Source organism: Poecilia formosa, unplaced genomic scaffold (assembly GCF_000485575.1).
Source record: "Poecilia formosa unplaced genomic scaffold, Poecilia_formosa-5.1.2 Scaffold157, whole genome shotgun sequence".
NCBI lineage: Eukaryota > Metazoa > Chordata > Actinopteri > Cyprinodontiformes > Poeciliidae > Poecilia > Poecilia formosa.
In genome coordinates this window covers 1,083,793-1,110,433 of record NW_006800096.1, presented here as the reverse complement: position 1 = coordinate 1,110,433, position 26,641 = coordinate 1,083,793, and the positions used below count along the sequence as shown (strand labels likewise).

At 39.7% G+C, this 26,641-nt stretch overlaps 1 protein-coding gene across 1 annotated transcript in view; it reads right to left on the bottom strand.

Moving 5' to 3' along the window:
- The window catches only part of LOC103146371 (ATP-binding cassette sub-family A member 1), a 209,605-nt gene that overhangs the window by 21,182 nt on the left and 161,782 nt on the right, over nucleotides 1-26,641 (bottom strand). Inside the window, exons 41-47 of the mRNA XM_016677511.1 lie at nucleotides 19,594-19,717; nucleotides 17,378-17,507; nucleotides 16,031-16,154; nucleotides 10,337-10,399; nucleotides 7,315-7,421; nucleotides 2,607-2,748; nucleotides 1,031-1,165 (exon numbers count right to left, since the gene is read on the bottom strand). Of these exons, the coding sequence (XP_016532997.1) occupies nucleotides 1,031-1,165; nucleotides 2,607-2,748; nucleotides 7,315-7,421; nucleotides 10,337-10,399; nucleotides 16,031-16,154; nucleotides 17,378-17,507; nucleotides 19,594-19,717 (825 nt within the window). The remainder of the gene's footprint in view (nucleotides 1-1,030; nucleotides 1,166-2,606; nucleotides 2,749-7,314; nucleotides 7,422-10,336; nucleotides 10,400-16,030; nucleotides 16,155-17,377; nucleotides 17,508-19,593; nucleotides 19,718-26,641) is intronic.

The following is a 26,641-nucleotide window of genomic DNA, read 5'->3' as shown; positions in this document are numbered from 1 at the left end:
CTGCAAGGACAATTTCCAGGAACCGGAGTAAAATTTGAGTTATTTTTGACCTCTCCCCCCCCTTTTTTTTTTTTTTTACATCCACCAGGGTAAAAAGACAAAAGAAAAGAAAATCTGTGCGGAAATTCAACTCGAGAAAATGTACTAGAATAGAGGTGGTACTTTTCATTTTACCCTGAAACCTTCATTCAGTGTAGTCCATGATTAAGGTTATGGTTAGGCATCATGGGTAATTTCTCTATTGCGCCAGGGATGAGGGGTTTGCAGGGGTCTGACAACGTTGGAAGACCGGAAACTTTGATGCTTTTTTACCTTTTGGTTCAAAACCACATGTACAACTTTGAATAACTGCAAGTGATGATGAACTCGTTTCAAATCTTTTCAGTTTCTTAAGCACATAACTTTCAGATACACTAGGATTCTTTTTTGTTTTTTCTTTTCCACCTACCCTCTTTGCTATTTTCAGCAGACGGGATACTGGCACGGTCAGGTATTGTGTTATAATGTGTAGAAAAGGCCTCAAATAGCACCTGCATCACTGACTGTTCTCATTGCCGGTTTCTCAAAAGTCTTACTGAGATCTTCAGAGATCGAAAAAGCAACGCTATGCAGTAGTCCTAAGAATATTAAACCTGAAGGTAATTATTTACCAACTATATTAAGGTGACATTTCTTTTATCTTAACCTCTCTTCACTCTCAGAACCAAGGCTTGGTTCAAACGTGAGAGTGTGTGTGACCACTCTTCTCCCAAGGCATACACACTTGTGCTCCTTTGGGAAATTTAATGAGGATTTGCAGCTTCGATCCATATCTTGTTTCCCCCCCCACCTCTTAGACCTTGCTTCATATTCCAAAGCTATTTCCATCTCCTCGATACAATCTCTGAGCGCACGGAGACAAAAATAAATGATCTACTTCACTCTAAACACCTTCGATGAACAAATATTGACAGAAAAGTACCACTCGGTTATGAAACAGCGGCATAATTCATTTCACTGTGTAGAGCATAATAACGAAGCTCGATCTCACCAAGAAAACCACTGGCGGACATCCGATCAGGGCCATCGCTGTGGAAAGTTTACGCTTGTTCCCGCCGCTGTAGGTTCCTGCTGACTTGTTGGCGTACTTGATCAGCCCCAGCTTCTGAATCCCCCACTCGGCCACCTTTCAAGAGAGGGAGAAAGACACAGCTGCCGTTATGGATTCAAAATGGCTGTTTGTAAACCCAGGAATGAACTCATGAGATCGTCGTGGATGACATTTGGTCTCGGTTATCCGGCAAACACTGAGCTCTGCGGTTTTCACGTTTGAATATGTTGACAGGCGTCACAGTGAGACGTTAATCGCAGGCTGCGGAGTGAAGTTTCGGTAAAGTAAACATTGTCAAACATTAATCATTACATGAAGTTAGGATGTAGCTTTTACAAACAAGGTAGTCTGTAAATGCTTAGGTAAATGAGGTGTTATTATTCGGTAAAAGCTCATATCTCAGAGCCAATGTTTTTTTCAAATTAAATGAAAAATGCTTTGGCAAAGGCCCAAAGGTTTATGTGTATGTGGAAGCTACTGAAAAACTGGTCAAATTTCCAAATAGATATGCACAAAGTTCTTCGTCAATATCTAAGTGTAACCCGCAGAGCAACTTTTACCAAACGCTTTTTGGAGCGTTTATGATATTTGAGCTAGAATGTATAATTTTGGCCGTTGACAAAAGGTACCACAAAACAATTCATTCAAAATTGCTCAATCAATTTTTATTTCTAGAACTAAGAAAGTTTCTGTTTTGCACAATTCCAATCTTTAAATAAATGTTCATGAGTATAAAACTAAGCACATCTACGCCCAGGATAAGTAAATATAAACATCAGACAGTATTATACTGCCAACCATCATCTTATATAGCATAGATGCTTGCTGATGATGTTTGACCAGTGGCTGCTGCTCACTTCCCACTTCCGCTTGTGTAGGAGGAATAAGGACATAATAATCTAAAAATGAATGATTTACTGCAGTACTTTATCTGAAAGTTGTAATTATCCCAAAACTCTAAATGTGTGAGGGTTTTGTTTTGGACAAGTAAAATATGAGAAGGAATTAGAAGGAATTTGTTTGGCAGAATTTTTTTTTCTCCTTCAAATAACATCACAATGGATTGGTGCAACATTTGGAGTACTGCTTGCAGGACGGGGTCCCTTTGCACTGCAGCTAAGACATCAAAGTCCTGGCTCTGAGTCTGTGGTCACTGCTGGCCTCCTTCCTCTTTTGATTTATTTTTTTTTTCTCCTGCAGGCAGTTGGTGTGAGAGAAGAGGAGCCAGGCTGCCTAAGGCATGCCACACCACTGGGCACTGTGAATAATGTAGAGCCATAACCCACAGCTGCTGCTTTTGTTCCACGGGCCATATTTCATTATGCATGGCTTCTTGCATCCAGGTTATCTCTAGCTTCTGCATGTTTGTTTCTAAACATGTATTCTTGCTGACATGCAGCGGAGAACACACCCTAAGCCACCTGGTAAAAAGAAAGCATTTTACTGCGTCCGCATTAGCTTTGCAGCCCAACGTCGCCTCAATCCATTGGAAGGTGGAAAATAAAACGTCAATTACCATGGCAACCTCGTTTTCTGGTACCCCTCTTAGCCGAGCATAAAACTCCAGATGCTCTTGTCCAGTCAAAAGGTCATCAATGGCGTCGAACTGGGGACAGTAGCCCATGTTCTGGTGAACATGTCTCATTTCTGTCCGTATGCTGGGAAAAAACCCACAAAAACAAAACAAAGTGTTTTTAGTACGATTGCCAATAGTTTTTTGAAATAACTTAATTATAGAATGGTATGACAAAACCTTTGGAGAAGGAGAAGAGTTCAAGAGCTGAAAAAGCAAACATTTCTGAGAGACTTGTCAAATATTCACAATGACTTGATAAGAAACACAAGAAAACAGAGATAGCCCAGTAAAAGCCACAGAATGAAATGTTTCATACTCTGCACGTACCTACAACTAAATGTCACTATGTCTGAAACAAATTGGGTAAAAAAAACAAAAAAAAACAACCTCCACACACAAGCTGCCTTTATCACTCCGAGGCATAAAGCGGTGAAGTGGGTTTTCTTTCATCTCTACCAAGCTGCTTTGTTTCTTAAAGATAACATTGGGAGATTTTTTTTTTAATGGGTATTTTTCAAAAGGAATGGTCAAATGGATAAATCCCATAAAGAATTGAATAAAACTTAAAGCTTCAGGGATCTAATTCTGTGTTTTGGTCTTGTTGTGATAAAGGTTTGTGGTAAGTGTAAGTAATGGTCTGCATCTGGTTCTAACACAAAGCGGTTAAGTATTTCTCAACATCAGCTTCATGAAAGGACTCTACACCAAAAAGTTGAGTTGGAATAAAAACATTTCTTCTTGTGATTTTTTTGCTGAGGAGTGTTTGCCAGTCTTCTGCCTGATAGAATTTGACGAATGCCGTTTAAAGCCTAACTTTGCTTAATGAATCCCTGCAGACGAATCAATATTGCAGCATGGATCGGAAATCAGTGTTGCCTTATAACCAGATGGGAATAGAAGGCATGGAGAGGTATTTAGATAGCTACATACAGCATTTTCCACATTTGTTAAAACTTCTGGTAAACGTCTATCGGAGACCTTTAAATTATTTTAGCTTCCATTGCTTAATGCCCAAAAAGAGACATTAAGCAATGAATTTTCTCAGCAAAAATCACTATTTATTCATGGTTAACAGTCAATTTGATTTTCTAAAAACGTTTAATCAGTGACACATCTAAGCTAATCTACTGTGCCTCAATCAACATAAAGGTCATTTTATGTTCCTTCAAGTTTTTCTTTTTGTACCCCAATGTACACACAAATCCCCACAATCACAGCACAAAGCTTTTCACTTCACATTCATGAAGAATAAAAGCATACTTCAGCTGCCAAAGAGCCCATTAGATGATGCAAATTTAGCAACGCCTCAGGCGCCCATCTGCAGGTGAGCTGTGTTTTAAATGTGTCAAATTACATTTGCTGGCCATAATTAAGCAACAAACCTCCTAACAGGACGTTCCATAGGTACTTAAATGTCACAGTGAAAATCCAGTTATGTAGTTAAAAGAATTTTCCATAGAGGTGGGAAATGTTTCAGCCAAAGGTAAGAAAAAGCAGTGAAAGTCCTACTGGACCATCAGTGTACAACTTTGTTTCTGTGGTCTGCAGCACCAACGTGACCATTTGTTCATTGAGTGGTTTCTACACCTCTGCCATTAGGTACAGCCGTATTATGCAGAAGGAAACACAATTGGTATTTTCCTCAACTCATCAGGAATCATGCAATCATATTCCAAAATGTTTTTTATTATTTCGATCACTGTAGCACCAAAAATACAGGTTTCGCATAAAACATTTCCCTCCTCCTGATAGCCCTACTTCATGAGTAACCCAGGACCATGTGCAAGGGGCTTGAGCTTTGTATTCTATTTATTTGGCCTGGAGATAATAGATCGTTTGTAGCAGCTGCTTGATGGGATTGGGGGTTATAGCGCTGTAGCCTTCGCATGAAGCCATAGTTGCTAGTTCTGCTTTATATTATCCAATGATAAGGTCGTAGGCAGCAGTGCGTGTTAGTCACAGATAACCTACAAGCGAGTCTACTGTATGGTACCCTCAACATCTTGACATCCTCACGCCACAATATTCAAACACCAAACTCTCATCAGCATGTTTAAAATGATCAGGAAACATTTCTTATCCATAGTACAGAATGAAGAATGTTCTTGAATCAGCCAAGACAACTTAACAATTGAATGAATAATTACCTTTTCATTTTTTTCCCTGCTTTTTATTTTTATGGCTAGAGTAAAGGGTGGCTTCAATTGCAGAGTGAATAGACAAAAGCTACAAACAAAAACAACAAAGAAATTCGTTCAAGCACTCTGAAATCATTAGAATGGAAATCCTCAGCCCTCCAAACAATAATTGACTATTCTCAGTGAAGGTAGAAGTTGATACAAAGACCGACCTGAGAATCGCTTTATTAATACATCAGTATTCCTGCAGTCAAACTTTGCCTTTGGCAGTCACTCAGTGGAGTTGCTTTTTAACTTAACGGGCGGCTGGGTTATATAACAAAAGTATAAGTCTATCATCATATCATCATTCCTTTTGACCTGTACCTGCTTCAGTTTTTTATTTTTTTGGCATTTGTCTACAAAATCAACCACAAAAAATGGTTGTACATGTAATATGAAAAAATGAAACACCTTGACAACAGCGAAACAAGAACCCAGAACGCTTTTGCGAGAAAGGAGGCTTTTGCCGTCTCTTACTTTTAGGAACAAACAAGCGGTGTTTAAAATCGTTCAGGAAAATGATTTTAAACATTACTCAGGACATTGAGTTTAGACAAAAGCAACACATAATCCATATAAAAAGACACAATTCCTCCACAAAAGACTGAAAATATACATGCACTGTAATTTTCTTTGCAACAAGTTTATTTGTGCAAAACTAAAAAGTAAGTTTAACTGGTATTTTTAAAAAAATATTCCTTTACTTAATTCTTCATCCATTATGTACATCTGCGTTTTTAGAAATGTACAAATAACATTTGGTTCTTTTGATTATTTCAAGGACCGTGTGACTAAGTACTCCATTTTTCTTTTGCCTAGAAAGTACTCCTGTGTTTGGATTTATTTCTTCCATGGACAAAGTTTACACCCTAGCAATTGAGAGATCGCACAAAAAGTCAATGACGTAAACATCCAACACAACCACAAATGAAGTAATGATTCACTAATTTTCTAATTTCCTCTTGGTCTATTAGAACAAAAGATAGCAAATGAGCCGACACCCACATGGTTTCCTTTTTTTTTTTTTTTAACACTAACCAGATGCCACGCAGAAAAGGAAGTCAATACAGGTAGGGACAGATATTCTTGAAATTACAGAGAAGAGAGAGAACTGCTGCGAGAGCAGAAGCATCCATTTAGGAAACTGTTGCCTTTCCTCCTCTGCTGATCGTTCTTCTTGCCGGGGCGCAGAAAGCGAGCATAATGAGATGAAAACATAAGAGTGGGTGTTGCCTGCTCACATCTGTTTTCCCTCTTTTCAGCTGATTCCCCTAAAGGTCCCAGAGATTTTTCTTTGATCACTATCACCCACATTAATCAACATTACCGGAGCCGTGTAAGGCCCCCGCTGCATACGACTTTGCTCCCGCATCGAACACAAAGTCAATTATCAGATATATGAGCGAACATCTAGAGCAACCGGCGCTCCGCTGCGTGCGCACTCCCCTCAGCCGGGCGTGGAGATGCTTGCCGAAGGAGGTGAAGGAACAGAGCTTGTTTGTTCCTAAAAAATACGAGACGGCAAAAGCCTACTTTCTCGTAAAGGCGTTCTGGGTTCCTGTTTCGCTGTTGTCAAGGTGTTTTATTTTTTCATATTACATGTACAACCATTCTTTGTGGTTGATTTTGTAGACACATGCAACAATAAAAAACTGAAGCAGGTACAGGTCAAAAGGAATGATATATTTGCAAGAAAGATCACAGTGTTCCGAATATGTTGGTGAGGAGACAAAGTAGAAACATATATTTCAAATTCCCACACATTCCCGTAACTCGGGCTTCCAGAGATTTTTGTCCTGCCTCGCTGTGTACGAATACAAACGTTCATAGAAAACTTATAACACAACACTGGCAGGGTTTAAAATGGGATTTCGAAGAAAAATACGCTGGTAGAGAGAATAAAGAAAGAGAAAGCAGGGGGAAACAAAGAACAGAAGAAGGAAGGAAGGGGAGATAGGTGAGATGGAAGGGATGAAGAAAGGAAAAAAAAACTGAAAAATGAAATAGCAAACACAGGAGACATGGAGAAAAGAAATAACCAAAGTGTGGAAGTAAAGCTTGAAGCAACTGAAAGGCAAACTGAAAGAAGGCTAGAAGAAACATAGGAAAAATGGAAAGGCAGGAAGGAAGGAAAGAAGGGGAAAGACAGATGGATGGATGGATGAAACGGACACTACAGTCTGGAGATACAATCATTGCCTACTACTCTGCAAGAAAATAAATTAAAATCAAATCACATACTGTCCCTGACATTTCCAGGAACCCTCACAACAGAACCCACTGAAGGTAGAAAAAGCAAAAATATAAAAGTTGGAGACTGGCATGCAAAAAAAAAAAGAGATGTTGAGACAGGGGAAGAAGAAGAAGAAGAAGAAAAAAAAATAGAGCTCTGTCCCCACCTGAGCAGCTATCTTGGGTGGCTAATTGAGATAAGTTACTCTGTGCACTCGTGGGACACAGGGCCTCACCTGTATCCGTTTAGAAAGGCCTCTCCGCTGGAGACTGGGATGTCTCCCGTCAGCATCTTGAATGTCGTGGTTTTCCCAGCGCCGTTGATCCCCAGCAGGCCGAAACACTGGAGCAGAGGGGTCGTCCGTTAGGAAAACAGCGCGAGTCTCATCGGAGGACTGACAGGGCAACATTCTCGATTGCACTCGTAACACTCTGTGATCATTAGCAAATACAATGAGGCGAATGTGCGGAGAAATGCGAACGTCTTTCCGAGGCAGATAATTGAAGCTGGACGTTGCGGTGTCTGCGAGAGCGGGTTCGGTGGGTTACAGAATAACAAATTGACTTATTGTGTGCACAAACAAAACAGGCAGTAAATCAACAAACACCGTGAGAGTCTGGCTATTCCCCGAGTCTCTACGTGCCTCTTCACACTGCAACAAACAAACGGCCTCCTCAATCTTTATTTTTTTTCTCTCCCGACGCTACTGATTCTACGGCTTCGGCATGAAAGGAAGTTGTTCCTGCCGACCCCTCTATTTGTGGTCATGTGACCCCCCCTCCTTCCCCCCCTCCTCGGTCTTAGGTATTCAGGCTTTGGCATAAATATTTGATTCCTGTCTTCCATTGATCCCTGCTTGTTTGTGACCCGCGCCCCAATGAAGGCGTCGAGCGGGGCTAAGCTTGATGTAAATAATGCATGGAAGTGTGGCGTGTGATCAGCAGAGCCCCACGAATCCCAATATTCCTCTGGCATTTACACTGGGCTCCGAGTAAACACCGGCAGCGACGATGGGCACCAGCGGGGAAGCCCTCTGAGCCCCGATGACTGTCAGCTTTTCACACTGTGTTTAGATGTGTGTGCAGAGCAGCTTTTTAAGCCGTGTGTAAGGTATCGCATGCTATGAAATGATTGCATTTAACCAGATTTGTTATCCAGTTGTAATTTACAAGGTTGCGATATTAAATTCGGTCCACACGCCTTCGCTGCTTGGTACCGTGTAGTCTGTGTGTGTTTATTTTTGAACACTTATACTAAACAGTACTATAATGCCATAAGTGATGGAGATGGATTGCTTTGCTGCCTTCATTAAGCTGAGTTCAGAGAACATTTTGTGTGGACTCGGTTGGAGGAAAGAATGAGACAAAATCTACTGATTTAAAAAAAAAACGGAAGCTGTGGTCAGACATTTACAATTACTCAACCAATATCACATTGATTTTGGCCTTTATACCGTTTATATCACCTGTATTTTTGTCCAGCGTGGCTTGATTATACAATCGCAATGTTTTGTTTAAAATAAAGAAATTAGTAAAAATATGTAGTTGACATTATACATACGTAGTCATGTTGTTTAATTTTTAAATCTCAGTTTGTAGTTTTGATTCCCAGTCTGCCAACGGAAGAATTTGTTGCATTTCAACGAATTAAGACTCAGCTGGAAGTTTGTGCTGAGCCACACCTGGACGGTGTGCAGCAGGAATATAGAGTGTGGCTACATTTAATAAAATAAATGACGAGTTGGCTCACTGCAACATTTGCAGCAAGAAAAAGTTGTGCAAAGAAGAGGAACACGACCAATATGTTTAAAAACCTCTGAGTTAATGGAGTAGAGTTATAGAAATCTCACGCGCCGCACCGAGGCTCCTTCCTACAGGCTCTGATTGCCAGCATAGCACTGAACAGACTTACTCTGTTCACCCATTTATGATTTTGTACTGCACTAGCTCCTAACCTGGAATGGGTTTAAAAAGTTGTTTGTTTTTTTGTTTGATTTTCTGCATGTAAGTTGCTTGTGATGACACCAAGCAGATGTTTCTGTGCAGTGATATCAGGGACCATTTTTTTTTTCCAATTAAAGTGATCGGAAGTCACCCGGACTCTCTGAATGAGGGTTTTTTCCTGATCTCACAAACGCTCCCCTGAGCGGGAGGAGAATCCCACAGTGGTTCAGCTGCAGACGCGCTGCAGACGCGCTGCAGACGCGCTGCAAAGCCTCCACGAGTCGTCAACGCGCTGTCAGCTCGTGGATAGCAAGATGCATTGACTTCAGGTGTTTCAGTGTCTCGGTCAGAGATGTGGGACTTTTTTTGATTGATCGATTTAGTTACATCTGTGATGTTCTCCATGTGTAAAGTTGAAAATGTCCACATGTCTGCACCAAGTGGTCAGGTGTGTGTAATCTGTCAAAATGACGGATGACTGTCACCGTAAAAAAAAAAAGAAAAGAAAAACACAACAAAAAAAAAAACCCATAAAAGATGGAAAATATTCGGTTAATGTGAATCCTGCTGTAAATGTGTTTTCATCAGCTTTAAAATATAAGGCGCTCTTGCAAAAGTGGACCTATATAAAGAAGATTCTGAACATTTATATTCAAGTACATACGCGTGATACTTATAAACTAGTTAGGAGTGGTAGTGAAAAAATTCATGGTGAAGCTAATAAAAGATAAAAAGCTCAGAATTAAAATGAATTCACAAGTTGAGACTATTTTATCCAGAGCCAGCTGGTTATCCAGCTCATTTAAACCCTGTGAACTTTTTTGACACGGTGTCTAAATAGAACCGAAATCAAGAATCATTAAGACCTGGAATCGAAATGAGGAACTAGAATCGTTGTAATTCAAACAAATCCCAACCCTAGTGAGTTTTAAACTGCCTTATTGCTGAAAAGTGCTACGCAAATAAACTTGGTTGATTGAAAACATAAAACAGTTTAAAAGCAATACTCCCAAATACTGAGGTCATGTAAACTCCCAATTTTCAAGACAATAATAAATAAACAAATACATCTCAGACATAGTCTGTCTTTTATTATTGAGGTAATTCTAACTAATCTACAACAAGGTAAGTTTGGTCTGATTTAGATGCAGGGAGTGAGAAAAAAAAAAAATTGTCCACTTTTTTCTGTGTATGTAAACTTCTAGTTTTCACTGTGGCAAAAAAAAAAAAAAAAAAAGTCTTCCTGGTTGACAAATATCACACAAACTTTACAGTTGAGAAGTTGCTTGTGTAATTCGGCAGCATCTGGCTCACCTCTGCAGCAGGCACGCCCACGCATAGCTGGTCCACAGCAGGGGTTTTCTTCCCAGGGTATACCTGCAGCGAGCAGACAATACAATGAATCAACCAACCAGCCAGAGAAGAGGCGGGAGGCGGCGGACAGTGGGGAGCAGACTGCGAGGGAGACAGAACAGTGGATGGCATGAGAGAGTACAGCGCGATAGACCATAGCAGCAGCAAGAAAAAAAAAAAAAAGGCGAGGGGGAGAAGAAGAGGGTGGCAGAAAAAGGGAAAGAGAGATTGTGAAAGTCAAGGAAACACATTTTAAATACAATGGATCACTTGGAAAACTATGAAGAAGCCAGACGGGGGGAAAGGCTTTCCAAATACATTTGAAAAACACGTGCAGAACGGAAAAGTAGAATTTTTCTCTTTTTTTTCTCCTTTTAAATTAGTGTTTGCGGTGACGGAGCCTGTGAAGGTAATCTGCCTCGACTTTGAGGAGCACTTTATCAGCCTCAATAACCTTCAACGCTCACAAGCTGGAAGTATTTTATTAATGGGTACTTTCTTCAAACACATCTAGTGTTCTCAGCGCGACAGACTGGAAACCAAACTGAGCAAAATAAATAAACAAAACAACATACCCTAAAAAACAGAGATGTTCTGACCAGCTTGTATGAAAATGAATAAAGGAAGTGATTTAAAAAGCTTTTTTTTAATTTTTTTTTTTTTTTTAAAGTTGGCAGCACAAGTTTACGTGCAAATTTTCAAATAAATTCCTAGATTTCATATTGAACTATGTTGCATTTCACCCTTTGGGATTAGAACTCACTAAAATCACTTGGTAGCAAGTAAAGATCTTGAAGTGGCCTAGTCAAAACCCCGGACTTGAGTCAAATTTAAATGACAAACCTCTTAAAAAAAAAAAAAAAGAAGGGTCAGTCATGCTGGAAATCCTCCAATGTGACTGAATTACAACAATTCTGTAGAAAAGACTGGGCCAAAATGCCTCCAGAGTGTAAATTATGGACTACTCAGACATTGAAACACCACCATGGATCTGCATCATAGTTATCAGGATGCTTCTCTTTTAAAGTCAATTAGGGCAGGGCATGTGAAGTGCTCCTTTTTTTTTGGTTAGGACGCTCAAAGAATCTGAAGCAGGATCCCTAAGTTGCCAAAGGCACATTGTCGTCACAGGCATGAGTGAAAATTAATGAGTCATCTCACACAAAGTACAGCTTTGTTAAACCTGTCTAATTATGGATCCGTCGCTTCTCTCTCATTTACCTTTAAAACATTTTGAACGCAGCCATTTCATTCCGACTCTTTGTAGTCCGAATGAAAGATGGCTGGGATTTTTCAGGTCAATCTGAAAGACTTCACACAAAAACATCCACGGCTCGAGACCAGCCTCATTAAGCTGCTCCATATCAATGTGCCTAATCAGACTATATCTACCTAAAAAAACAACAACAACAACAACAAAAAAACAGTATGGGCAATGGATTGCAATAACACTGACTTGGAATTAGAATTGCTGAATTGTATTCAACATAATAATATAATTAGTGCATGACACAGTGTTCTTTTCCAAGAAAATTCTTCTATGTTCAATCCAAAGTTTTGTTTTGCTGCAGGTGGTTAGATGAGAAAGTCTTGCTGATAATGATATAACATGAAAAAGAATTGAAATCTACAACAAAGACTGTGTCCTTCAGAGGTATGAAGAATGATTGCTTTGTGTACCAGCTCTTTTTTTTCTTTTTCATTTAAGGTGGAGCGATGGAATGTCAACCAAAAATCCATAAGAAAACTCAGTTAGCATTTGGTAAATTAACAAGGAGAGTTTGGAAACTCAAACACAGCAAATGTGACTTTTACACCAAAAAACAAACAAAAGATGTGCATAGGTGTGCACATCTAGTTGAATTACTTCTATTTTGAAGCACCTTTATATTTAAATCCAGTATTCAGACATCTTTGTTAGGAGATGCTAACGTGTCACGTCTTGGCTTGACAATATTTTTGAGAGCGAAACTCTTGTCAACAGCTCTCCTTGGGTTTCTCTTTCAAATGTTGTATTTTCTTTAAAAGAAGATTTCTTTCTTCAAAACAAATAATGACTTCATTTAGTCATTTAGATGGATGAACATACAGGCAGATGGTTGGAAGTAAAAATTCAATACTCGTCTTTTATTTTTCTTATCTTATACAGAGACAATTCTTTAAAAAGTACAGTCATTTCCAGACGATGTTTTTATTTTTAAGTGAAAAATGTAAAAAATAAATACAATTAATAATAATAATAAATCCAGCTGGATAGCAAATACCTACTTCTCCATCTTTGCAAACACCCAGGAGAAAGAGAGGTAACATTTTAGTGATCATTCAATAAAGATCTCGTTGCCAGCTCGTGTCTGATTTGTGCCACTAAAAGTCCAAGGGCAAACATTATCGCATTAGCTGAGCTGAAGCACGCCAAGGTGCCACTCATCCTCTAAGCTCAAACATCTGTCACAGGTCTCCCGAAAACTTCCCCGTCAACTTAATGAGCGTCTGGAACGCTCAATTGACAGCGGCATCCCAATAACGGGCTCTCAGACCGACACGCTTCCATTAGAGTCTTAACCGGTGACAGTCGAGGTGCTAATGCTAAGTGGAAGCTAGCAGATGGGGGGGAAAAAACTCTGATGTTTGGAGGAGCAGGAAAAAGGAGACGGAAGGAAGGAGGGTGAATCGGGAATCCGACACATGACTGATGTGCTGTCGATCGCTTCAGAGGCATGCTTGGATTTATGACGGGGTGTAGCCTGTGGTGTGTGGCCACCGAAGCCGTGCGCTCATTGATCAATTTGTTATCTAATCCCCCCACCCCCACCACCACCTCTCAAATGGATGGGCCACAGCTGTTGTGGGAGTCAATGAGGGCACTGCATGAAGAATCCTGATGCCTTCTGCCAACGAACTGCTGTTTTTCCACAGCGACGGAAAATGTGTCATTTCAGACGCAGACTGTCACTGGAGAAGGTGTACGAGCGCTGCCTACGCCTCATCAGAAACCGAAGTTTTGTGAAGTCATTCGTTGTACCGATGAGGCGTTATTCTCCAAAAAGTTACATAAATCCTGTCTGAAGAGGAACAACTATACAAGCTTCTCATTTTTTTTTTTCACCTTGAGAGATGATTTGTAATACATTTCCTCTCCAACTGTTTCAGCCAGCACTTGTTCAGTAATTATCCCTGAGAGCGCGGCGCCAACTGTGCGAGCGAGCAATACGCGAAAGATTAAGTACGGTGAGACCGAGGAGACCAAGGGAGCAGAGAAGTGAAGGAAAGGTGGTAAGGAGGGAAAGGCTCTCAGATCAGCCAACTGTTGGCGTCAGCAGTGCAACTGAGGCTGCTGTGGTGACACTTCCTGCTGCCACGCGGCCCGCGGGGAGGGAACATCTGCCAGTGGAGCAAACATTAATCCTGCCGCCTCAGAGACGCACAAGCACTGTGATGAACCAACACCGAAACAAAACCAGTCTAATGTCAACCTCTCTGTCATCCTTGGACTTTGCTTTTTTCTTCAGTGGCAGTCTAGTTTTCTGACATTCTTTTAAGTAATAATTCTTACATAGGAATCATATCGCCATAATAAAGAGTTGAAAAACTAAAAAACTGTGCTGACTCAAGACACAACCTTTAAACAGTCATTGGTACGTCAAAACCACAACCTCACTGCTTCACTATACATGGGTCTGCTTCTATTGTTATTGAAGAAGTGGACACTAGAGTCTGTAAGAACCATGTGAAGAGAGGAAGCAGGAAGTGCCTCAAACAAATGGATGGTTATCATCTATGTATTCAGATTTAATAACAAGACAGTTTCACGGACATAAAATGGTGTTCCAGCTCCAACCATATATATTCCAAACCGTTGTTAGCTAAAAACATGATTACTAAACCAGATGATCAACTGGAGGGATGGAGCATCTCTTAGATTCTGTCAGTCCTTGTTGAATTTCTTCAAGAAACTAAGACCTACAGTATCAATCTCAGTCTCGTATTTTCATTTCTTTTGGATAAATGACCAGTTTTTGTAATGCTACTGCAGGCTTATATTTACTTCAACTATTTGGTGACTGCTTTCTTTGTCAATGATGTATTTATAAATCAGGAGATGTTTTGGTGTCCTACTCCTGAGCTACACATTTGAAGAATGAATTGCTTTTGAATAACTGCAACCTCTACCAAGGCTTTACCTACAGGACGCCAATTAATCTCTGGGGATTTGAACGCGGAAAGCTGAACTTTATGTCACGTTCATCAGGTTAACTCATTGGTGAGAGGTGTGTGTAACTGAGAAGACTAGATGCTGAAACTAACCTTAAAAAACACTTCAACAAGGTATTGGGTTAAGGGAACAGCCATTGCAAATGTGGTTTTTCCCCCACTTCTAATAAATGTGTTTGCTTTTTTTTTTTTTACTTGAACTGTACATAATATATGAGACATGTTAAGAAAAGTCAGCCACATACTGTATAGCACCATCCATGATTATTAACACAACTACGAGTTTTCACCCAGACTGTGCTTAGGGAGATACGGTGACCTGAAGATGTCACTCCTTGCCAGTGAGGGGAAGTTCATCTCCTTTCTGAGAGCTGGCTCATTTAAAACAGCTCGAAATTTTAGCTATTGTCAAATTATTGGCAAAATATGCTATTGGCATACTGGCAAATACGAATGTTTTGCATTCCGTCTTTAATATGAAGGTCTTATGCTTACCTGATCTAATTTTAGGCATTTGTTGTGTTACGAAAGCAGACATTCTTATATTTTTGCGTAGTATTTAAATCAAGCTTTCAGTTTTTATTTAACAATAAAATACATGAACACAGAAAACAAATGTACAAACATGCAGAAATAGATTTTCTGTGTTACTTCTGCTTCATGTTCCTTTGTGTTCCCCATTTTTTAAAAGTAGGTAATAAAAATAGGCCTGATCTTACTCCATATTTATGCCCTAAGGAATCAAAGACACATAGGTTACGTACTAGACATATTTTTGATCATCTTAAAAAAGTAAACTCCAAATGAAAAAATATGCTATTTATTCATTATTACCTGTCAGGGATGCTAGTAGTTGTTAGAAAGTGTTATTACTTAAGACTGTATTTTTCAACTTAGTAAATGGAAAAAATAAATAAATAAAAAATTTTACTACTGCTATTAAAGACAAATTGAAACCTTTTCACAGATCCTCACCAGAGGTGAAGATAAATGAGGAGGTTGCTGTGTGTGAAATGCATCTCAAAAATGTAAAATACATGTTTTTTGATGTAAAATATATATTAAAAAAATTTATTGAATGAGGATCCTCAAGGGCAAACACAAAGTACCTTGCTGATGTTTGATCGGAAAGAAAAAAAAAACCAAGGACTCAAAAAAAAATTTTTTTTTTTTTTTTTTTTATGGCATTCATGATGAAATGTTACCACACACAAAACTGCCACATTTCAAGAAAAGATGGGCAGCTGGGGATCATCTGAAGGCAGTGTGTTCCTGCACTAATTAGCATCCTGTGGCTCTCGCATTGAAAACGGACTATGCCAAAGTGCATTCAAATTGTGTGATTGTGCCTTGTTGTCCAAACCAGCCTGCAAATCTTTTTCTATGACTTATTATAGAAAAGACTGAATAACACAGACTAAAAAAGAAATCAAGGTCGAATACCTTTGTGAGGTCACTGATCCTCAACAGGTCGTTCACAGCTCTGCCTTCGTACACTCTCTTGCGTTCCCGGGCAACATCGACGTCCTCCGCCTCCTCTGTAGCTGACTGTTTTGGTGTTACAAGCCTGATTGGGCAAAAAAAAAAAAAAAAACAGTTGAGGGCTGCGATTATTTCTGCTTATCAATATTAAAATAAACCTAATATATTGGCTCAGTCAAAGTTCAAACCCTGTGAAAACAATTCCTACAATTTTCATGAGCTGCAGAGGGTTAGTTTCCATGGAAACATTAATTTGACAAAAAAAAACAAAAAAAAAAACAACCTCACACCCACAAACCCAAATGCAGTCGCAGAACGAATAAACAGATATTGCTATTTGGATAGCAAAGATTTGTTGTTTGCTTGTGGAACAAACGTGAAAAACACTTTTATTTTTTTAATCAGTTTAATGGAAGGGTTTGTAATTTATTTAACACAATTAATCACATTTTAATCAAAAATTACATAAAATAGACGACATTTTCAATCCAAAACCCATTTTAGATGCATTAATTTATTGAATACTAAATTACTACTTATAATTTACTACTCAGTAAATTAATGTGTTCTTCATTCACTCATCAGATTGGTGCTGAACAACCCATAGTGCTAATATTCCTATTCAGCTTTCGAGTGTCTCAGGAAAACCTGATCATTCATGTAGCGTCTTTGAAAAGAACGGTTTTTCAGAAATATGAACTATGGACGCTGATGTTATCGTTGTGCTCACCACAACATGCTTGCATTCAGATAATATTTTAGGCTTGGTTAGCTTCAGTGATAGGCAAACTCCTTACTGGACAACTTGCACATAACATTAATCTTTTCCACTGTCCCATCAGATCTGTATTTCAAAGCAAACATTTAATCCCAGTGGGACAAGATAAGTGGCCTTGTCTTCAGTCGCTGGTGTCCGCCGAGGCGTAAAGTTTTGAATAAAATTGCTACTGTTTGGCTCAAACGCAGCAGACATTATTTACATTTCTTGATGACAAAATGTCGTGCCTTTGTTTTTAAGTAGCAAACTTAAAAACAAACACCCCAACAATGTTCAGTGTTACCGCAATGACACTGAACATTTTGTCACTGTGCTACCTTTTTCAGTTAGGTAGCTACGTTTGAGCTACTTAAGTGAAAAACAGCCAAACTTATTTCAAAGCTCTCATAAATAAAGCATCCATTTTTATCTGGGCAGAGTAACCAAGGGGGCTGGTTAAATAAGAAATTTCTCTTCACATCTTAATTGTTGTCTGATATTACTGTACCTAGGGAAAGAGGGATGCCGTTAAAAAAGTTGCTAAGAGTCACCTGGGTTTGCAGAAGAACTTGTACTGGATCAGAATGGTGGTGATGAACATCACAGCTCCTTGAATGGACATGGCCAGGAGATTTTTTCCCACCATATCCCAGCTCAGTGGATTCTTAAAACGATCTTCCCCTAAAACAAAGGATATATGAGGACAGCGATGAGATTCATGGGTCATTTTAGGTCCATGTCTAGATCTTGTCAGAAAGTTTTTTTCAGGTAAAAATTGTCTGAAATAAAAAAGAAAACTGCTACGTTTTCATTTCACAGACAGCCAAATTATGGCGTGTCTTCAGTAAATTTATCCATGACGTATTATTGAAGCCAGCAGTTTAAGAAGCCATTTAAGCTCTAGACAGAATAGCCAAAATTAAAAAGAAAAAAAAAAAAAGTAATTTGAGAAAATTGTTGACATCCTGTATTTGTTTTGTATAAGTGAGGGTCTTTAATGGATGAACACATAAGTAAAGCGGTGACAGCCCTCGACACAAACTTTCTCCCTCCTTCCAGCCTGATGCGGCGGGGCAAGGGAAGCGGCGGGAGGAGCGAAATGAGAGACAAGAAAAACGAAAGTGCTTTCAGTCTCATTCTCTAGTAAATAGCCCCTCTTCACACCAGCCCTTTTAAGTTGTGATTGCTTTTCTCTCTCTGGTCTCCGCCACCACTGCAAATTATTCCTCAGACTGCTATTTCCTGCTCCATCTCTCGACAGATAAGACTCCTCTTCCTCTTTCATGTGCCTCTTTGCCTCTTGACAGCCCCCTCGACCCCAGATCCACCTCCGCAGCCACCGTGCCACTTGTCTCCCTTTCTCCCGTCTAAATTTAACTCAAATGCAGAGAAGAGCTTTAGTAGAGGTTTGGGAGCTGTGTTACCGGTCAGACATTTCCCCCCCCCCCTGGAGAGCTAGCTATTTGAAAGAAATAGTATGGTGTCACTTTAAAATGAGGACTGTGGTTGAATTGAGTGTTTCTCTGGGAAGGGCTGAGCATGATTTGTGGGTATGTGTACTACTTTAGTGTTACTTGGAGTTGTGACCACAAGTAGACCCAAGGCATGCTGGGTTTTTTTTTTTCTTTTATGCCCGAATATTCTTATGTTTAAGGTGTTACACGGCTGGTCACATGGCGTACGCCATTTTCAAATTATAAGGGGAGCTGCAATTTGAACAACTACTGTTTTCGAACCAGTTCATGGTTCCCCCATATTTATCAAACTAGACCTCTGGTATGCTCAAAATATGGTCAGAATCGGGGAGGGGAGGGGAGGGGAAGGACCCCACCGAGTCATTCTGAGTAACTGCAGATTTGTTCAAACTGATTTTTAAGTGTTAGTCCTCAATGAGTTTGAGTTTATCTGAGCAACATCCCCTCAAAAATCAAAACCTTCAACATTAGTATTAACAGTACGAATATGGTTAGTTGTTTTTCTATAAAAATGAATCTATTTGTATCATTTTTTAACCTTTCTTTGTAAATAATCAATCCATTGTTAGTTTAGTAGAACGTAAGAACTGTTTCTGTACATTTAATAAATGGAACCCAGGTATTTGTCAAAAGAAAAAAAAAAAAAAGAGAAACACACCCTTCAAAAATGAATGGGTAAATATTCTTTCTAAATTTTTTTCCCCAATCTGTTCTTCTCTCCCTGTAGCTTTAAGCAGCCCTCTCCGATCTCAGCATGTATGTTTTACTGTTCTCACCAACCTGTTCAGTGTTTGTTTGTTAGCGTTCATCTGTTCTCCTTTCAGCCAAACTGTTCAAGATAACTCACACTCTAGTTTGTGTCAAGTTTCCTCCCACAGACAGAGAGTGCATTCTCTTTCTGAGTACTTTTTTCCTCCTCTTTGTTGTGCCGTTTAAATGAATTTGAATTCAAATATTCACGTGTTAGGATGCTTTTAAGTCATCTGGGTAATGTTCTGGTGTATGAAGAAGCATTATTTCAATGCGTATATCAACAAAAATGCACAAAACCAACTGATTCAGATTTTACAAAAACAAAAGTTCATTCTGCTTTGCAAGAAAGAAAGGATACAAAGTTGGTTGATTTCCTGAAAAGCAGTGACGGCATTTAAGCTTTTGAAATTGTAGTTTTTGTCACAAGCAGTCAGTCTCCTGTGCAGTGTGTAAGAGGAAGAGTGCTTTTTCGTAAATCCTACCACTGGATGCCAACTTAATAATAGTTCCTAATAGCCTTAGAACTTAATTGTACTTACCAAAATTGATGAAAAGTGTTGCAGTCGCCTGGTTCTTGGCCATGTCAATAAGACCTCTGCCCAGACAGAAATGTGGGAATATCAGAAGCACCTGCTTCACTATGTCATTAATGCGCTTTATGTTCTGTTGAAGAAGAAAAAAACAAAAAAAACAAAGTGAAAACAAACCCATCAGAGGCGTGACAAACTTTCTAATATTTATTTGCCCTGGTAGGGTTTTTGTGTAGCCCAAGCACAATATGTTGAACATTAATCTTTAATCAGCAGGGCGAGAGGAGCCAGAACTTCGGAAGACGTCGCTGATAATTAACAAACACCCTGCACTCCATTCACACGCTGAGCACGGTTGTGTTGCAGAGCTCCAAATGGCGCGTTCAGAGAGCACAGCGCATCAAGTTTCATCTACCATACTTGACAGTGGGGAGCATACTGTGTGATCTGTGAAAAGGCCCACATACGGGAAAAAAACATGTACAAATAAATGGATGAGCTGAGGCTCAGGCAAACAGATGTTCGCCTTTTAAATCATAACTGAGGGGGAAAGGCAACATCCTGACCCAAGAGATGAGAACTCTGTTTATATGCCTCTTATTTTTTTGGATTCTTTTGACAATGTGATAAACAAGACAGAAAACACCGAAAACAGAGCAAAACCGTATTGGCTCGCTGTTCAACAAGGAACAAATTAAAGGCATGTCTTACCTTGACAAAGTATTTTACTACTCCTCTACCAAACATATTTACCCCCATGGTGGAAATTATGTGGGATCCCAATAAAGGACAAAGCAGTAATGAGCTAAAATGACTTCAGAAAAATGAGCTTGTAACAACCTAAGTACAACACAGAGGAGAAACGGAGTTTGGAAAACAAAACGCAGAAAGAGCAAGGATAAACTATAAATACACCTGCCGTGGCTTGGTGTTCAAAACCAACTTCATGCATTATGCATCCTGCTTCATCGCAGTCTTCAAAGCTCACGCGTACGCAGCAGGAGACTAAAAATTCATCATTTCTGCTTTTGCCGGTGTAAAGATTAGGTACTGCAGGATGTTGTAAGTTGTGCCATAGTTTTCCAAGTAAAGTCCATTAATGTCCCATATTTCATTCATGGATGTGTGTGTGTGTGTCTGTTATTGCAAGGTGAAATTAGTTTGCATGACTGAGCTTTCAATATGCAGTTACCAAGATTGCATGGAGCCATAACAGGCCAAATGCCACAGTCAGACAGACTTTCACCGGTTGTGTTTCTGGGTTAGGTGCCTGCTCTGTGAAGAAGCAGCTAATCTCAGCTGCTTGCCGTGTGCCAGGCAGGAAAAACGGCACAAAAGACAAACGTTTAGGTTGCAAACCTCCTGGATTCATTAAGTTAGGCGATACTAACTTAAACTCTCTCTAGCTGTATGCCTCGGAAACATGAGACAGGACTTCATGGGTCCATCCCATTTTACAATTAAAACAAAGTATTATGTATTGTCCAGACATATAGTAACATTTTATAGCACAATCAAGTAACTATGTAACCCTCAGTTCTAATTAAAATGTTAAACGTAGCATAAAAGAAATTGGACTTTGCAATTTGACGCCTTGAAATTGTCCTTTGTCTCTTTAAGAAGCTCCTGCTCTTTCCGAAATTCCTCCTCCGGCATTTCATCGCAATGATGCTCCTCCATGATGCTATTTGGAACGCTTCTTAGGAACATTGGACTAAGAAGTAGAAACAGTCCCCAAAAGAATTGCAAGTCAATTTTAGTGGATATGTACACAATGCAGACAACTGCCAGCAAACAGCCAGATATTGTATTTGTTAATTAAGCTGAAAAGGAGTCTGTAGCCAATGTAACTAGAGAGTCTAAATAATAACATAGCTCAGGTGACTGAATGCATTTGTGACGCTACAGAAACATCAGTAGAACCGTTGATGTGTTGGGAGCCAACTCTGTGACCTTGTTATGTATTTATTTTCATGCACAGTGGGGAACTCAGATGTCACTGTTCAGGAACTGACTTTAAATCCAGGTGTGGATTTTCATGCTCAACTCTTTTCTACTTTTATCTGAAACGGCAAGGACAGATGATGACGCCACATCCACGAAAAAAATAAAATAAAATAAAATAAAATAAATGGTGGGGAAGGGGAGAGAGAAGGGCTGGAGATTAACAGAATGAAGTACAGTTTGCAAAACAATTTAAAACCACTCTGTTTGATGCTGATTTTATTATTATTATTATTTTACTTTAAAATGATTTTACTATGCATATAATATGAGTGCATGCAAATTAATGAAAATGCAACCAAGTCTAATCATTTCACTTTGTGGAAAAATAAACACACGGATGCTTAAGATCAAACGTGGGCTTATGTAAGAACATCCGTCTCTCCTCTTATGAGTAGGTGGTCACTGGAGTAGACATGAGACCATGATGAAAAGCTCTCACCGATCATCATGTAAAAGCAAACCTTCAGATGTTGGGTTTAGCAATAATTTGTTGCCTTTCTCCTTCTACCTTAATGCACTTGGTGTACGGCACTTTTTAATCTTCAAGCAGTCTTCCTTTGAAAAACTTATTATTTCAGAAGACACAAGCAGCAGAGTTTGACTTGAAAAGAACTCCTTTTATTCATCCCTGTCAGAGCTTATGCAAGAAAGATGAATAAATATACAGAACCATAGTTTTATGTTTTGTATGAATTCAGATAAAATACATAATATGTTTTGCAGACATGTATATGGGCAAGGATAGCCTTCCACAATGCACACAAAAAAATAATAAAAGTTTAGTGTAATTACTTATTGTTTGGTCTACATTTAGACACAAATCAGATTTTTTTTTATTGCATCATTTTTGAAAAAATACTAAAACCAATAAAATAGGCTCACACCAAAAAAAGATGGGACTCCTAATTTCTTTTGGTGTGGAAGCATCTTTTACAGCCTAAACTGGTGGTAATTTGTTGTTTCTGTTTTTCCTGCAAAACCTGCTAAAGCCGACTGAAGGGTGAAGGATGGTGTCTCCAGACTGAAATATTCAGAGCTTATGGAGGGTCACTTAACAATGACCCAATGTTTTTTCGTTTTCCCTCAGCTCTTTGAGATCATGGTAAAGTTGACTTGCATGCGAAGCTAAGCTTACTGACATACTGTGGTATTTTTTTTCCTCCAGGATGCCTTGTAATCCAGAGACTTCATTGTATCCTAAGCAGCTCTAGAACAAAACCAAGCCAAAAGAGGGTTGCTAAATAAACCACTGTGTCCCCCCATCACATCACCCTCTTCATGTCATTTTCCTGTATCAGGAATTTTACAGTACTGAGGAATTGTAGTCATTTTTCAACCATTCATCCAACCAGGAAGGGAAACCTATTCGCACATCACCAAGAATCTTTTCACCTGTTGCCACTGGTTACCACCAAATCCCCCCCCCCCCCGATGAGATTTCTGTGTAAACTCTACCACATTCTAAAAGGATGTAGGTTTATGAAACAAAATATCTCTTAATAAAACCACTTTTCACTGTTTCAAAGAGCTGGGAGGCAACCCACAATTTGTCCGTCTGTGTGTTTAGTCCCTTGCTGTTGGATGTAAACGTTTAAAGCACACATCCACGCTGGGATTTTCTGAACGCACCTTTATTCCTTACATTCTCCAGAGAGCTAGTAGAGAGATAGGAAAGTCAAGCAATTAATAAACAGCAATGACCTTGGGTGCAAAAGGCTGGGCTGACTTGGGAAAGGTTGCATGTGAAGCTACGCTTTCTGGCACACAGCGGACACGGGTGACGCAAAGCGGGACTTGGTTTCAGAATACAACAAAAGAAAGCATCTTCTCTTAGTTTGTCCCATCATTTGTAAAAGCAAATGATGGAATACTAGCAAATTTGTCCTCCTTTTTTTTTATGTTCGCTGCTGTAAATCCTTTTTGCTCGCGACGGTGGTAGAGCATGCACTCTGGTTTATCTGACCCAAATCACCGCTTGTGCTTATTTTCTCGACGCAGCTCCATTCATAACTATGGTTGATATTTTTGTGGAACTACTAAGGTTCTATCGCTTAGATTGTTCAGGGTAATATATGAACTCGTGGTTTCGAGTGCAATGCTAGAATGTGATGACGGACACTGCTGGGCAGTAAATGTAGAGTTTGATACAATCTGCTCAAGTTAAATTTGATGACACCACCTATATATATATATATATATATATAAAATCACAATGCCTGCCTGCGGTTATCTCCACCACGGGGTGGAGATATTGATTCAGACACGGCTCGAGGCGTTAGGCGAGCCGAGGATTGATGTAGTCTACAGGGAGTCGGACAGTCCTAAGGGGTAGAAAATCTCCCAGTGGTTTTAAAACAAAAACTAGGGCAAAAGAGTGTGTGAAAGTGCTGCTCCGGTTCTTCACTCTGCTGTTTTCTTTCCCTCACATTTTTCACTGATAAAAAAAAAAAAAAAAAATGGAGCAATGCCCAAAGGGGATCAAGATCCTCCCTCTGCTTGAAGTCAGAAAACATCCTGGAGCCTGTAGCTTTACTTTTGAGCGACACTGTTTGACTAGCGCCACTGCCGAGGAGCCCGGAGATGATGAGATGTAGCTTTGTTGCTGGATTGAGCCATCATGTTGTAGGAGTACGTTTGTTCACTGTCGTGTCATGTAAACCTATTCAAGCCACTTGAACTTTTCTGTACTTTTTTGCGCTACACCCACAAGCTTTAGCATATTTTTATTTTTTATTTTTTGGAGGGGGCAGGGGGGATTTTTTTTGATAAACAAAGAATAATGGTAAAGTAGCGGGATGACACCTATTTATTTTCCCCTTTTCTCAAATAAACGGCTGAAAAGTCTTGTGTATTTGTTATTCATCCCCCATGAGTTAATACTTTGTAAAATAACCATTTGCTGTTTTTCCAGCTGCAATTGTTAGGATTATGTCTCTACCAACTACTCCCTAACCTCAAACCTCAGTTATCGACCTATATTCATCTCCATCAACCTTCCCATCAACTTTGTTGAGCCTTCTTGTCCCGACACCAGGAAAAACATCCCCGTTTTGATGCCATCGCTATTTGACAAGAGCATCTTCATCCAGGTGTCTGCAGGGTTTTCCTACATGGCTTGTAGCACGCTATCTCTCAACAATAGCTTTCATAGTGCCAGTCTTCCTCAAAGTCCTATTTGTGGAGCGCGTCACTTATAGTTCTGCTGTCAACATATTCTTCCGCCTAAGTTGTGTATCTCTGCGTCCTCTGGGCAGCATCTTTGATTAATGCTACGCTTTCCCATTTCTGTCAGTTCGCATGGTGGGCAGAGTCTTGGTAGGTCTGCAGCTGTGACATTTCACAGTGATGGATAGATCAGCGGTCAATGTGTTGTTCAAAACCTGTGATATTCTGTTCCTATTCAAACATGCTTAAAACCTCTACGTAACTTCATCCTGGATTTCTCTGCAGTGTGTTTTGCTTTTCATGATGCTTGTCCCCTTCAGGCCTTTCAGAACCGCTGGATTTGTGTTGCAATTAAATGACACCCCGGTGAATATATGAAGCAAACTGGTTGCACTGGATTTTATTTAAGATTATCAAAGTAGAAGCACTTCTCAGAATGTGATTTGCCAAAAATTTAGAGGACTGCGTGCCCTTTTTATTCCACATCAGACTTGCGTCTACATGTTGATCCGTTATAAAGTCCCAGTGGAAACCCTTCAAGATTTTGGTTGCAATGCGAAAAATGATAAAGTCCATTCCGAAGAGAAATCAAGTCTGAACTCTTGTTGAGGGTTTTAACATTCTCCGATTGCTGCTGACCCATCTGTTCTCCTAACAGTGAAAATCAAGTCTAATTAAAGGGATTATTGTCGCCGTCGAGTCTCACAGAAACACAGTCAGCATCCCCGGCGCTTCGAAGCAAGAGATGCAAGCTGTAAATCCGTCCCTTTACTCTGCCTGCGGGCAACATCCTGCCCATTAAGCCGGCACCTTTTATGAGTTATATGCCCCACTGACACTGTGTTAATAAATAATGAGAATGCAGACGGCAAAAATAGAGCCAAGTAAAAAATAAATGAGTAAAAATTGCCAATGAATGCTGGCAACAATAAAATCAATGCTGGAGAGACAAGAGACATCCCGAGCTGAGCCAGAGGAGACATCAAGTCACAGGGATCGGCGTCCGTGAAGGAGGAAGAAAAACCGTCGGGAAAGACGACATCCAGTGTCAGAGCGGAGCTGTGGAGGATGCTGGTACTCTTATGAAGCATCAGATGTATGAGGAGCTTGTCAGAGTTAAGTGTTATTGTGCGTGTTGATAAGGAATGCTAATCGTGCAACTACAGGTCTATCTGGATGTATTTGGTTCAGAGAATGATAGGGAAAGAAAAGCAAAGAAGTAGATAGTATCCATCCACTGATGAAAATATCATTTCTGTGTCAGAAACTACCAAGTTTTTCCATGGAAATTCCATTTAAATACAATCACAAATAAAAATGATTGACATTCGGGTTTTTCTCCTCTCACTCTGCGTTGCTTCCTCTCCGAAACCAAATCTCTGCATTTCTTATTTAGCTCCCTTTTGGTTTTTCTTTGTCTTTTATAAATCCTTTGAGACCAAGGCTGCCGCCATAATGAACAACTCGCTGAAAGATGGATGAGGGAACTTCTCTGAGGACCCTAATTCTCAGCGAACGATTAAAGTTTAAAAAGAATAGGGAAAAACGGGCTCTTTGAAAAATCCTTGAAAGGATTAAAGGGGCTGCTTTAAGGCAAACACCAGGTGGATACACACGTTCTACCCACCCACCTACATGCACAGGCACAAGGAAGGCTTTGGTTAGAAAACACACAACGTTTATCAAGGATTCAAGTCAATTAGCCAGCTTCTGTTATGGCTCCTGCGTAAATAGGATTTTTTGAGCAGCTGTGAAATTTTTACAGCCTGAGTTTGCTGCTTGGCAGTAAGAAAGACTCTCCTCTCTGTAGATACTAGAGAAGAGGTTTCTACTGAGACATATACTATGTAAAAAAAACAACTATATATATATATATATATATATA